Genomic DNA, 15,466 nt, shown 5'->3' on the forward strand with positions numbered 1-15,466 from the left:
ATTTCTAGGAGGGGTTGCATGCCTTCACATGTTCTCATTAATTAGTTACAAACATTATATATGAATATTATCTTATGTATATAGCTCACATTCAGGCCTTGATCTTGGATGTTCTTAGAAGTTAATCTAAGCTTTGTTGTAGCTGAAATTGTGACTTTGTGAAGGGGATAGCTTTTTTCTCACATTCTGGTTGGAAAAAACACTATTTCCTGATGCCTGAAGTTGTGTGTGATAATGCTGCACTGGACAGAAGCTCAGATTTCAAAACTGTGTTTTACTGCACATTTGATGATGTTAGATAGTAAAAGTAACATGTTGCCTGGCAATTGGCAAATGGTAGCAACTGTATCATTTATCTTTAATGTACACTAAAAGAAAACTTTATTTCTTGTGCCGTAAATTAAATATTAATCAGTACAAAATAAATTAAACAGGTGACTCTGGAGAATCTTAAGCTTTGATAAACCTTGTACACTGACCCACATTAAAAGTTGATCATTTACTATTTTGTTATCAGAATGAACTTGGAGGTGTTTTACAGTTTCAGGAATGTGAGTTATCATGTTAAACAAATTTGGACCGTAAATTACACACAACATTCAAATCACAGCGGCTTTGTGGTGAAGTTCAAAGATAGTACAGAGTGTTTTAATTGTCGTACAGATTGAAATTGACACATATTCCTGAAAGGGTAACACACACACACATTGTTTTTCTTTATCAGATAAATTCAAGGACTCTTGACTGTCAGCAAAATTGATTTCAAGCACCCTAATGCTGGCAGTGAACTGCTGGTAGTGGAGGTGCATTGTGGGTAATATAGTCTGCAGAATTTGGAAAGGAGGGAGAACATGTTGGATCAAAAACTATCCATAGTGAGTGAGTATTCTTTTTAAATTAAGAGCACTGACAAATAACCAACACCATACTACTATACAGCAGTTCTTCTCAAAGTTTTTTCTGTCATACCTCCCTTCAGAGGCGGGGAAAAAAACAATTTCCACACCTAAACTGATTCAATTTTTATCAGCTATTCACTCTCAAGTTCTTGCTCTCATGTCTCATTTATGTCCTTATGGTTGTGATTGACCCGTTTTTCTTGTCAGAAATCTGAGTATCTTGTTCTTTTGATATGATATCATTTTGTGGAACAAGATAAACAATTATGTTACTGACAACTGGTACTCAGACAAACAAACTGCCCTAGCCACCCCAGTAGCCACTATAAGAAACCGGAACCTCCTTAATTTTTCTTGATTTTAATAAAGTTAAACTATTTGTGAGCTCATCCATATCCATAAAACTCACCAATGCTCTCAAGCTTTCTAGTTGTAACCTCCACTGTCTAAAGATTTCCACATCGCTCTGTCGTCTTTATCCTGTCATTACAAACTCATCTGAACCTAACCACAACCCCTCAACTCACGCATGGACTCGTCTCTACTATTGAACTGTGACGTTTATGCCATATTGATTATTGATAATGACTTTATTCTGCTACAGAACAATTGATTTCAAATATGTGAAACAAAGCGTTAGGTTTCAACACTAACCCATACTCATAACGTCTGATATAAGAAGCCTGGTGTCTAGCTAGAGGTAGCTCCTCCACATTTGGTCTTGAGCTGATGAAGTGTGAAGCAGGCTGTCCACCATCTTTACAGATCCCATGTGAGATAGAAGATGTTCTCTTTCCCTTACAGATGGCCGCCCACCCTGAGTCTGGTTGTGCTCGAGGTTTTTGCCTCTTAAAAGAAAGTTTTTCCTTGCCACAGTCGACTCACAGTGGGAATTGTTGGGTCTCTCTTGTAAATATTATAATGTAAAGAGCACAGTCTAGACCTGCTCTATATGTACAGTGCCTCAAGATAACGTCTGGCATGATTCATAAATAAATATTGACTCGACTTGAAGAAACGATACAATGAACAGGCTCCATTCCTACCAAAGTTCTCAGCCACCATGTTCTTAGCAACTGACGCATTCTACAGTTGTAAACATGGGAATCTTTCCTATCATTAACCTTCCTCCCACATGATTTAGCAAACACACTTCTAGGCCTTCTGGGAAACTGTATTCATTAAGGCCACTAAAAAACATATTAAAGTAATATTATTAACTAGAAAATAATGTCAGGTTCTCTCTCAAAAAACTATGATCTTTATCTAAACATGCAAAGCGAGTTACATGACGTGCCCAGGCATTAATTATTATGAATGTCAATGGGATTTTGAATGTTGTTGTGGAACCTCACGCTTGTTAACACCAGTAGATTTATGACTGCACAGCCTGACTACAGGGGATAACGATCAAAATGTAATGGAATATGAACACTGGGCTTCCACCCAACAATTGGCGCATTTCACTGTGTATCAATATCTTCAGAAAAAATTAGCAGGCAAATGTGGAAACAACCCTCCATCATTCACCAAAAACTCACCTTCTTGCCTGTTCATTCATGAGCGCTAACACACCACACACTTTGATACCAGCCCTGTTATATTTAGCTGGCTGTAAATACAGTGAAACAATGCTTCTGCTCGTTGTTACTGAGTCTCTGCTGCTCTCGGCTGGTCTTCAGCCTGCACGCCCACGCACACCCTTCTGCAAAGATCCACTGAGGAGCATAAAACCGTCATTAAAGCCACATTAAAAAAGGATTTGCCAGGCTGATACTTTATTTGCCAGGCCCCTGTGGCTGGCAGTTTGATGAGAGTGGAGATTTGTTCAGGGCGAGTAGACCTGGGAAGGACTGAGTGTGTGTTTGCCTCTCTGTTTACTAGTGTTAGCGCATGTGTGCGTGTGTTACAGGCTATAAATATTGTCAGTTCAAGCCGCCTGTGTGATCCCCAACTCCCCGCAGTGATAACCCACCTGTGCTTACTGTACGTGGAGAGGTGATAGTCAGTTGATGGTTCTGCTGGTGGCATCGTTATGACTCAGTGTGATCCTCTCTGCCTACAGGCTCTCACCCACATACAATATGGACAAGACTCAAGTTAACTCTAATAGCCTATTATTCACTTTTTTTGGCAGGAGCAGCTATGGAAACCCACTGCAAACACCATCATCAGCTCAAGAGGATGAACACAACAAGGTCCATACGTGAGCCTAATAAATGCTAACACTTCCCTTTAAAGGCAAACTCAGCTTATTCTGTTTCAACACATTTTAAATGAGCATGCATACAGAATAATCTGAATAATGCATGTTTATTTCCACAGTGTAATCAGGAGCTGTAAATGGTAATGCTAACTGAATGGGAGTCTTTATTACTTTGAAAAAAAAAACCCATCACTTTAGCTGAAGTGCTGCTGTTGATTTAAGTGCAGGAACAGTTTACCGATGGGACATAAACCCTCATCACAGTGTCTGCAGCAGATAATACGCTGTGAAACAGTCATGTTTTATATCTCTTTTCACACAATTAAACACAAAGCATCAGGGGAAATGTGCAACATAACTCCTGCTTGTTGTTGGCTGGTGTAGATTTTGTATATTATTCACACTGGATTGTTGTTGTTGTTTTTCTTTTGTGTTTTTCTTATAGTGCTGCTGCAGTTTCAATATTTTGTGACATATCTGTTATTGAATGTTACAACAGAAGTATGACCAAATAAAAAGACATATTTCAGTGAAACATCTGATTTTTCTCTTGTCTTCAGTAATGTAGGTAAGTGGTCTAAAATATCATCCTGCAATAGATCTACATTTTGGGAAATACACTTATTTGCTTTTTTTGCTACAAGTTAAATCAACATAATATAACTAGGCTGAGCAACAGCGCCCTCTGCAGCTACACAAGGTAACTAATTCTGTTTTCATGCATAGAAAGCAAAGCCTATCATCTGAAACAGTATTACCAATTATCCATAATCAGCTCATCAGCACCTTTATTAATCCTTAATTAAGTCATATCTTTTTTTAAATCCATATGTAACCCTTCATAAAACCACGTCATTGTTATAGCGCGCATGCGTCAGAGCTGCAGCTGCAAACCAGGAACTCCGCCTGAAACGCTGTCTTAAATTGACTTTTTAACTAGTGTTTAAGCCAAGTTTAAATTATACTTTTAGATGTTGCTCGCTTGTATCAATGTCTTATGAATTGATTATTACAGTCACCGCACACCTGGATTTTCATTTATCAGAGAAACTACTTTAAGCCTGTTCAATAGTAAGTTTGATACATCTATCTCTGCACTTACAATCGCATCACTCACCGCTCCTGGATGGCTTCGGCTGAGGTCGGATCTCCAGGCTCCATCAGATCCAAGAGGATGAGCGACTCCCGAGCTCAATGGGCGCAGAGGCCAAATCGATCCACGAGGAGGATATCTGGGCCAGGCTTGGTTGGTTCCTGGTCCAGTCTGGGAGTAGGCCTGGACCAGTTCGGTCCCTAGCCAGCACGTCCAAGTCCAAGTCAAGTCAATCCTGGTTGTTGACTTCTTTGTTAGTTTAGCAATAACTTGTTCCGATTGGCACCAGGCATTAACAAGTCCATCTTACGTGCAGGTACATATAACACCCGTTAGACGCAGTCTGTAGTTCTGAAAAGTGACGTTATACACCTGCTTTGAAGAGTTCCGCGAGGCTCATTTACGTGTCCGGTCCAACACCTTCTTGTGGCCGCGGTGTGAGGCGCTTCAGCCGGTTACTGTCTCTACACACCTGGCTCTCCTTAGCGTCTCCTACACCGACAAACTCAGTCTCTTCCGGGAACGCATGTTCTAAAGCTACAATCTTCAAACAATTCGTATTCTCCCGCCCTCTCGCGCGCTCCTCCCTCAGAATGCCAAAACACTTCAGTGACGTCCACACGCACGGACCAGTCCCACCATAATTGACGTCCTCAGGGTCCTAGTGCCAGTCAAAGAGGTTCCTCATGCTGCTATTACGAACACCTAGCAACCTAATAGACTCCCCTATTCCTGCTATTTTCTTTTTTTAATAGATCAAATATTAGTGTTGGACTTGTGATTTCGTGTATATATATATATATATATATATTTTTTTATTTATATATATATATATATATATATATATATATATAGAAAATATATAAAAGCCACTAGATCCAGCTACCATCCCCATGATGGTCATGAGGTCTGATAAGCTTCTTTCCTTGACCAAATCATTAGAAATAAAAAATGTTGTCCAGTCATGCTTTTTCAGTAAAAAAAATAAAATCTCCTAGTCCTGTCTCCTGCTGATTTAGAAAAGGTCATACATGTACTTGTTTTCCCCCGTCTTGATTACTGTAATGCACTTTATGCTGGCATCAGTCAGAGCTCCTTTCACCGACTCCAAAATGGCCTTGCTCCAAATTACATCAAGGGCTTATTAAGCCCCTATGAGCCTTGGTGTTCACTTAGATCAGTGGATGGAGCTCTGTTGTTTATTACTAGGCCTTGGCTTTTGACCAAGGGTGATAGGGCCTTCGCTGTTGTGGCCTTCACTCTTCTTAAAACATTCTCTTATCGGAAAGCTTTTATTAATGTTTGGTTTGATATGTTCTTGTGTTTTATTATCCTGCCATACTGACAATTTCTATTAACTGCTGTTTTTAAATTCACTTTTTCTTTCTGTAGGTATTTTGTAACTATGTGCTAAATAAATAAAGTTTATTAATATTATATTATTTGTTGTGTGGCTTAAATAAGCAGAATATAGCATAATATATTAGGGGCCTCAAACTCTCAAACACAAAGCCCTATGTTCAAGAGTTTAAACAGCATTTTGAACATGTTGTTTTTAATATGGAGACACAAAAAGAAAAGAAGCACATCAAGTTTGAATGTTGTGTTTTTGAAAACCTCTTATCCAAATGTAACTTAATATAACTGAGCTCAGCCAGATGCCACTGAAACTATTCCTGTGCTGACGTTTTTGTCTGGGAATCAGAATAAATACACTGGTTGCCATGCAAGGCTCAGACACAACACATTATAAAACAACAACAAGTTATTTTAGAACAAGGGTTTTCAACTCCTGGTATTATTCCTAGTCTTAATGCTGTCTGGGGAAAATCTTGCTCCAGGTGTTAATTTGGGAGCTTTGGGGGATGTAAACAGAAAGTAGCTGATGGAATAATTTTAGCCTGGACCTGATTTGTTGGCACCATTTTAAGTAAGCTGAATTAGCTAGTAGCACTTCTGTTTGCAATCTGCACATGGATGTAAAGACAACTATCACTTCATTACTTTGATACTCAAGAAAATATAAAAACATGATGAGTCTTAAGCGGGTTCCGGAGTTGTTAGGAGCATCTTTTCTATGAGTGTCTAAGTGATTTGTAGACATTTACATCCAACAAACACTGGATAAGGATGTTCCTCAAGAGGTGTGTAAGTCACTGTAAATCTAAAAAATATATGTATCGTGTTTGTGTGTTTACCTTTGACTGAGTTATGAAGCTGAGAATCACAGCACGCAGACAGTATTTTTTTAAAAACAGCTGTAGGTAACTGGTTTAAACCATCCTTAATGAGCTTTGGGAATTCTGCATCCTTGTACAACATGTTGGGTTAATGCTTCGTAACCTCACCAACAATCAAGACCGTAGTTTTGTTACCAGAAGCGCTATGATTCATGTCTTTATTGACCTGGTTGTTATTGTCCATTGTGCCTTAATCAACCAATCAATCCGAGTTGCCTAGTTATTAAAGGCTAAACTGGCCCAGGCACTGCTGTGCTTGAGACACCATCATCATTTACTTTGATAACTGAGCCGTTGCATTCATAATTTGATGTTACATTAATATACCTATTTATGCTGACAGTGTGTGGGTGTTCATCACTTCTTCTCCAGATGACTTTACCCTCCTACATATCTGGAAATCAGGCCTTTGCAAAGAAAAAGATACTTTTTTTTTCCTGCTAAATTCTAACCAGAAGCACAAAATATGAAATTAATGCAAGAGTACCATTATAACTGATGTCAAGAACACATCCTCAAATATAAGGGAATATTAGAAAAGATCTTACATTAGTCTTACATTTAGTAGTTCTTTTTTTTTTTTTTTTTTAGCATAACCTGGCCTTAAGAGAATAAGGCCAGGCTAGCAGCTCTGTGTAGCTGTACATAGGCACAGGGGTGTTTTGAGCTAAAAGCTAACACCAGCATGCTAGTATGCTCACAGTGACAATACTATCATGCTGATGTTTAGAAGGTATAATGTTTACCATGTTCACAATCTTATTTTAGCATATTACAATGCTAATATTTGCTAATTAGCACTAAACACATTGGTTTTGCAGACATTTGGACATAAGGCAAAATATTGGACAAACTATCTTACAAATCTTTGACCTGATGATGGCGCTGGATAAAAAGGAAGGAAAATGAATATAATTCATCCTGATGGGGTGCATGAATCTATGTGGAAAATTAGCTAACAGTCAGTCTAATAGAGTGGTGCAGGAATAAATCCCATACACCAAAGTTAGCACTTCCAGTTCCTTCCCAAAGTCAGTGGTTTTTGGTTACATGTCTGAAATAAGGTCTGTGGCTTTAACACAAGCTCAAGACATTTTCATGTTTTAACCTTCAGCATAAAAGTCTTAATTTTAGTCTAAAGTCTTAATAAAGGTGGTTCCTTGCTACTATTTACTCATGCACATTCAAGTCCATGTGAGGATGTGATCAACATTTTGTCCAGTGGACAGAAATAATCAGTCACAGTCATATCCCCATTAAGATACATAATGAATATGACTTATGCAGACTCTGCGTTTGCCATCTGTTTTCAGCAGCTGCTCCAAAAATCCTAAATTAAGGCCGACAGTGAGTATGTTTGATATGACTCACAGACCAGCTGCCAGGTGATGGTGCACCACAGAAAACATGTGAAATGGCCAAAATTACAGCTATTATATACAATTAGGACTAAAGGTTTGTTAGCGCACAAGAGAGATAGTCGATTAATGACATGGAGGTCGATGCAGATGCTGAAAAGACCAGATTTGTAAGAATGGCAGCATCATTCATCAGGTGACTGATCCATGAGCAGCATGTACCACTAACACACTGCTACTGGAGAATCCCATGTGGAATATTTCCTCTATATGTGATCAACATCCGTCACACAGGCAGCCAACTCTGTGTTGTATTAATCAGATTTTCTGACCTTTGCAGTGCATGAATAACATCCTAATTGGATCCAGAGATTAGTTTAGAAAACACGTTCGAGGCCTGATGAGCGACAGCACAGAGGATCAGTGTGTTTGTCCCATTGAGCTCAAATGAGATGCTCAGTTATTCTTTGAGGAAATGTACAGAATCACAAACACAGAGGTGTTGTGTGTCTGATTTACACTTCTAAAGCTCTTTTGTCAGCTCTGTGAGTCTTTACATAACTAAGGTACATATATATATATATACGCCGTCTAATTATCTGTTTATTTAAAAGGCTAATTGTAATGCAGTGATAATGAATGAAGCTCTCCTGTGTAAGACAGGTGGAAGGAAAAGAAAAGAGAAGAAACACATTTAAAATACACTCAAGCACTTATCTGTCTAAAGGCTGCACAATCCAGCAGCATTTTGCTTTCTCCTTGTTGAGACCAGTGCACAACACTGCCATGTTTATCAGTTAAATTAGGAGGCCGCACCCTAATAACCTTTCACACTTACACAAACTCACGTGTAATCTATGTGTGCACAAAATAAGTTCAGTTCTTCACAATAAAAGGAGAAAAGTTGTGAGGTTTGTTGATCAATCCTCAGCCTCTATCTCCCTTCCACCTCCATTTAGCTTTCACAAACTGTGTGTTTTCCTGCCATCTAGTGGCCACAGTGAGTAATTACAACTGGTCATTCTGATGAACTGCTACTACAAGGTAAAACTGAAAATAAAAAAAATCTAACAAACCAATTTTTGATGTGTTTTTGCTTCTTAAAAACTTAGGAACGATTTTTCATTTTGATTACAAACTTAAACTTAAAAGCTTCATTTTTAATCTTTATTTAACACATTAAAGGTTAACCTTTTTTCACTTAGAAATTTTAAAAATCTGAGTCTTGATTTTGTAGCTGACTAATGCTCACAAATGGAAAGTTTGTATAACCTGAGTCTTACTTCCAGTCAGCTCATTTACTGTCAGTGTTATGAGTTCAATTAATATTCAACAATTCATAATGTTTCAGTGGCCACAGAAGATTATGCACTGTGCAACACTGTGATATCTGAATTGTTTTTAGTTCATACGTACTAGTTGAACATACCAAAACCATAACCAAAGAACAAAAAGTATATTAACAGGAGAGTCTACTTTATGGAACAATTTTGCAACTACAACTGTTGAGTCTAAAAAAAAACCACAGAGAAATCTAACAATAGAAATATAAAAGGATGTTTTGCTTATTTATTTGTTTATTTATTTATTTTTTTTTAAAAAAAAGGGTATCTTAAAGGTGCTATGTGTAAGTTTTTGCTAATGCCACCTAGCCTACAAGACAGGTCTTGGTGTGTAAAGGAACGACATTTGATGCTAAACTTGCAACGTTTCTTCTAAACTGGTAAGTAAACAGCTGTTAATGCAAATTTTTTGCTTTGTAGCAATAGCAAAAATGTACATATAGCACCTTTAATGTGAAATATCACATTTAAAAATAATACTGACGATGATAACTCAAAAAATATATGGAATTTCATAATCATTGGCTGCATGATTAAAGAAAAATATTAAAGAAAACAGGTGGCTATATAAGCGTATTGTTATTACTATTATTATTGTTGTTGTTAATTAATAATAGCATATTTCTCTACTTACAATAATTGGTGTACTGCACCTTTAACATTACGTCAGCTGCAGTTGAAATACGGTACAAACGACACTCGTCCTGTTTTACGGCAGTCCTCCACTTCCTTTGGCTCCGGCGCTGTGTCGGTGCTTCGTACCGTGTGACGACCGGCGGGAATTAAACGGCTCGGCACCGAGTCACATCGTCCACGGTGAGACCACAGCAGGACACGAACAGACGCATAAAAAGCTTCTGTTTTCGCTCGTGTGTTTGGAGCAAAAAAGAGTTTTCTGTGGCAGCGTCAGCCGCCGGCCGCTCGGTTAGCTTAGCCATGCTAACACGGCCACCTGGCAGGATGACTAGCGTTAGCTGTAGCCACCGTTAGCTAACTGAGTCACACCCGCTAGCAGAGAAAAAGGGAAGATTAGAGAATTACAAAACTGATATATAGCCATAATATGTGCCGAATATACTTTGCACAACGGTGGTATTATAATAAATGATAATATATTGAATATAAGTGCGACTCCGGTGGATATAGAGCCGCACAAACCTCGTAAGATTAGAATAATCTGATGTTGAAAATGTACACCAGACATGCTGGACATTTTCTCTTTCCGGTCTTTCAGATGTGAGACTTATCTCTTTAGTATATTAATGTTAAATTACACCTGTAAACCTGTCTTTAAATGTCTTTTCTCGTCCAGCCAACAGCTCTATACTCAAATATATTCAGTTTACTGTCATACACAACAAAGAAAAGCGTCAAATCTTCATATCTGAGGAGCTGGGATCAGTAAATGTTTGGCTTTTTTGCCCGGAAAATGACTCTAAAAAGCTGTCAAACAGTTAAAAGTAATTAACATTTCAATGTAAATTATTATTTCTGAAAGCTGGTTGTTGGATGTTCATGGGTCAGTGATGACTAGCCCACTGCGCAAGCTGATCAGTGCCTATTGATTTTAGTGCATTGCTGGAGACATCAGTGCTGCTCTTTGCCTGAGACCCTGTGCATGTGCGACATCAGTCCAACCTCTATAATCAAACCCACATCAGTCATCTTGTTGTTTGGAGATGTAGTTTTTCTGAAGCCTCATCTTTTTTCCGCTCTTTCATCTCAGGACATGGCGAAGTTCAACGCCCCTGTGATCCAGGACAATCCGTCCGGATGGGGCCCGTGTGCGGTCCCAGAGAAGTTTAAAGACATGCCCTACCAGCCTTTCAGTAAAGGAGACCGTCTGGGAAAGGTTTGTTCTCTCACTTTACGTTCCCAGCTGCAACAAAAAAGTTGTCATGAGTTTGTTTTTCCTTATGTTGTGATTTGTTTTTTGTCAGGTTGCTGACTGGACTGGAGCAACTTACCAAGACAAGAGATACACAAGTGAGTGAAACAGCTGTTAAATATTAAATGGTCTGCATTTATACAGCACTATTCTAGTCATATCTACCATTTAAAGGGCTCTATACTAAACATATGCTCTGGCACGTGGACTGGAGGAGCTGGGGATCAAACCACTGACCCTCCGGTTGGTGGGTCGACCTGGTCTTCTCTGTTCATAATGTTCCTCTTATGTAAACTTTATTTTATTTCAAGTTCAAGTTGATATCTGAGGCAGTTACGTATATATTTTGTTTCCAGATAAGTATTCCTCTCAGTTCGGAGGTGGCAGTCAGTACGCCTACTTCCATGAGGAGGACGAGACGAGCTTCCAGCTGGTGGACACCGCCAAGACCCAGAAGACGGCGTACCAGAGGAACCGCATGAGGTTTGCTCAGGTACGAACAGATCAAAGCTACAGAAACACTGACCCTTTAATGTCACAGGGTGTCAAAAAGTCTGTCGTATTTTAATGAATCTAATAACAGGGTGATGATTGTTTCCACAGAGGAATCTGCGCAGGGATAAAGACCGGAGGAACCTGACCCAGTTCAACATGCAGACGCTCCCGAAGAGCGCCAAGCAGAAGGAGAGGTGAGGTTCAGTCAGAGCTGTGTTTCCTCTGATTTTTGGCTCCACACAAGAAGAGAAGGATCCTGGCCTGAGATTATATATGTACATTTAGTGGATCAGATTGTAAAGTTTAACTTCAAATGTTTGTTTTCAGGGATCGTATGCGTCTGCAGAAGAAGTTCCAAAAGCAGTTTGGTGTCCGTCAGAAGTGGGACCAGAAATCCCAGGTATGTATCAGTTAATTTATCAATGGTTATAGCGGCAACAATTAATCAATTAATTGTTTTGACATAAATTTAACTTTAACAAGCAAATATTTTGATAAACAGTTAAAGTGTAAATGCCAAAGATTTGCTGGTTGCAGCTTTTTAAATGTGAAGATTTACAGATTTTCTTTGTGATTTCTGAAGAAAAAACAATCAATCAAATAAGGCATTTAACTTGGACTTTGGGAATCACCCCAGTTACACCCCAACACAAGACACGTGAATCTTTAGGGATAATACTTAATATAATACGTTAAAAAAGATGTTTCTTATCCCAGGATTTTTAAAGGTTAAGTAAATTCCTCTGGATTCTTGTATCAGGATGTGTAGTTTAATTTTCCTGTTGAGGGTTTTTTTGCTAATGTGGCTATCTCCTCTATCCTCCCAATCTTCATTTCCGTGTTTGCCAAGGCCCAGCTGAAGCCCAGAGACTCCTCTGTAGAGGTGAGGAGTGATTGGGAGGTGAAGGAGGAGATGGACTTCCCCAGACTGATGAAGATGAGATACATGGAGGTGGCTGACCCCGTCGACATGTAAGTGGAGCTGACCTTTGCTCCTCATCATCGCTCGTTAAACATGATACGCATAAGACTAATGAAGTGTTGTTTTCCTCCAGTGAGTGCTGCGGTGCCCTGGAGTTCTACGATAAAGCTTTTGACCGGATCACCACCCGCAATGAAAAACCTCTGAAAAGCATCAAGAGGATTTTCCACACTGTTACGACCACTGATGATCCCGTCATCCGCAAGGTCAGTGAAGTTTTCTTTGTGAGGAGTTTTTCCTGTTTTCAGACACGGAAAACGTCACATTTCTGCCGTTAAAGTCACGACTTTGTGTCCTTCAGACGTGGGTGAATTTTGTGTTACTGTCCCTCACAGCCATGCTAAGCTCACGGGCATTATATTCAGCATCTAGAGAGACTAGGTGACACAGGAAGTTACCTATAGTATATGACCTTTACAGTCCCATTACAGGGGATACACACTACAACATAATCCCTGCTCCCGATTAAAATCAGCAAACGCTCAATTATCTGATGGTTTTAAATTCAGATACATATATATAAGAACAAAAGTGTCTGGTCTCTCACATTTTCTAAATCAGATAGGATTTAAAAAATCTTTGAGTGTGTGCCAGGCTTTAAGCTGCCTGGTTATCTTGGCAGCGTCAAGGGAGTCTATTGATCTTGGCGTCAGATTACTTCCACATGTCTTGGATTAGGTCCCACGATGGATTGCGTAATCTTGCCATCAATCTGACTGCACATAATCAGGCTTCCATGTTGAAAATGATTCTGTAACGTAGCTCTGAACTTTCCTATCAGGTGCCTTCTTTTCAACATTTAATAATCTCTTCTCTCTCTAGCTGGCTAAGACTCAGGGTAACGTGTTTGCCACTGACGCCATCTTGGCCACCCTGATGTGCTGCACACGCTCAGTCAACTCCTGGGACATCATCGTGCAGAGAGTGGGCAACAAGCTGTTTTTCGACAAGAGAGACAACTCGGATTTTGGTGAGGCTTCGTGACACCAGATAACATCCTGAACTTCTCATAAATTCTCATATAAAAGCAGCTTTAACACCAACATCTGTATCTGTTCCCCTCAGATCTGCTCACTGTGAGCGAGACCGCCAACGAGCCGCCGCAGGACGAGGGCAACTCCTTCAACTCTCCTCGTAACCTGGCGATGGAGGCCACGTACATCAACCACAACTTCAGCCAGCAGTGTTTACGAATGGTGAGAACACACACTGCTTTAAAGATACGATGAAGATGGGACTGTTTATGTCGCATTTAGCTCATTAATTGTGAATCCTTGTCTCAGGTACAAGATACAGTTCCTTTGACAGCTATTAGACATAACTGGATAATTAATTTAACTATTTTTCAAGTTAACATCATGTTTTTTTTCCTATATTCAGGGTGGAGAGCGGTACAAGTTTCCCAACCCAAACCCATTTGTGGAGGAGGATATGGACAAGAGCGAGGTGGCGTCTGTAGCCTACAGGTACGCACTGAAACACGCTGTTTAGTTTACTGTCAGCTTAATGTCCAGTAACTTGGATCAAGTCTTTAAGTCTGTATTCTCTATACTTGTTCCCTGTCAGGCTAACGTGTTGTCTTTGTGTTTCAGGTACCGTCACTGGAAGCTCGGAGACGACATCGACCTGATCGTCCGCTGTGAACATGACGGAGTGATGACCGGTGCCAACGGAGAAGTGTCCTTCGTCAACATCAAGACCCTCAACGAGTGGGACTCCAGGGTAAGAGAGGGAGGGCCTGGAAAACACAATCTTAAACTTTTAATCTGATCAGAAGCCATTTTTATTTCTTTAAGTCAAAGGTGTCTAGTTTTAAAGCTAAAGACTGCTTCATATGTTTGTGTTGCTCTGTTTTAAGTCCACAAGAGGGAGCCATAACTTAAAGTAAACTTGAATTTTGACCCTTAACACTTGAACATAGAAGCAGCAAATCTACCAGACTAAGATATTTAAGATGAATAAAACAAGTTTAAATTATTCAAACAGAAAAATCTTTCTAATGTGAGATGAAAACTCTGAGAACTTAAAAAATGCTCCTTCTTGTTAAGTACTTTTAAAACCTGTGTTGGGAATTCAATCCTACACAGACCCTTCACCTCGTTTTATTCCTCTGTTTTATCGTCAGTATTGTAACGGCGTGGACTGGCGTCAGAAGCTGGACTCTCAGAGAGGAGCCGTCCTGGCCACCGAGCTGAAGAATAACAGCTACAAACTGGCTCGCTGGACCTGCTGCGCCATGTTGGCCGGATCCGAGTACCTGAAACTGGGGTGAGGAGAACGCACAAACATGGAAGGGACACGGCAGGAAAAGTTCAGACCGGTTGTTTTAACTTTGTCGTTTCCCTTCAGGTACGTGTCTCGGTACCACGTGAAGGACTCGGCCCGCCACGTCATCCTGGGCACCCAGCAGTTCAAACCCAACGAGTTTCGCCAGCCAGATCAACCTGAGCATGGAGAACGCCTGGGGGATCCTCCGCTGCGTCATCGATATCTGCCGCAAGCTGGACGAGGGCAAGTACCTGATCCTCAAGGACCCCAACAAGGTGAGTCATCGGTTTCTACTCAGGCAGAACGAGAGGCAGCTGTAAACTGTCGGAGCTGATGTAATAATATTCTGCTTTTTTCCCCTCCTCAAACAGCAAGTGATCCGGGTTTACAGCCTGCCTGACGGGACCTTCAGCTCTGATGAAGAGGAGGAGGAAGAGGAGGATGAAGAGGATGAGGAGGAAGAAGGTGAGAGCTGCTTCAATGTGAACTCTTTTACTTAATGGCGTAAGATTGACTTAGATCAGTCTCCATTTTAATCCTGTCTTGGTGACTGATGTGTCTTTTCTCTCCCTGTCGTTCTAGATGAAGAGAACTAAAGTGTGGAGTCGGCTCCAGTGACCAAAGCTGCCTGCACCATACGAATAGAAACACAACTTAATTCCTTTTGATGTTGAATAAAGTCGACAGATTGGCC

The 15,466-nt window shown here is 40.1% G+C and overlaps 1 protein-coding gene across 1 annotated transcript; it reads left to right on the forward strand.

The window, feature by feature from the left end:
• The first annotated feature begins 9,826 nt into the window (after positions 1-9,826).
• On the forward strand, positions 9,827-15,465 carry eif3d (eukaryotic translation initiation factor 3, subunit D). Its single transcript, XM_018684685.2, is given in 17 exon segments — positions 9,827-9,955; positions 10,866-10,991; positions 11,080-11,125; positions 11,384-11,520; positions 11,631-11,716; positions 11,850-11,922; positions 12,379-12,494; positions 12,578-12,710; positions 13,327-13,474; positions 13,570-13,700; positions 13,885-13,970; positions 14,097-14,226; positions 14,630-14,772; positions 14,854-14,929; positions 14,931-15,047; positions 15,144-15,237; positions 15,355-15,465. Coding segments are annotated over 16 exon segments (1,653 nt in total). The 5' UTR covers positions 9,827-9,955; positions 10,866-10,868; the 3' UTR covers positions 15,369-15,465.
• The last annotated feature ends 1 nt before the right edge of the window (position 15,466 follows it).

The sequence above is a fragment of the Lates calcarifer genome, linkage group LG11 (assembly GCF_001640805.2).
Source record: "Lates calcarifer isolate ASB-BC8 linkage group LG11, TLL_Latcal_v3, whole genome shotgun sequence".
Classification (NCBI taxonomy): Eukaryota; Metazoa; Chordata; class Actinopteri; family Centropomidae; genus Lates; species Lates calcarifer.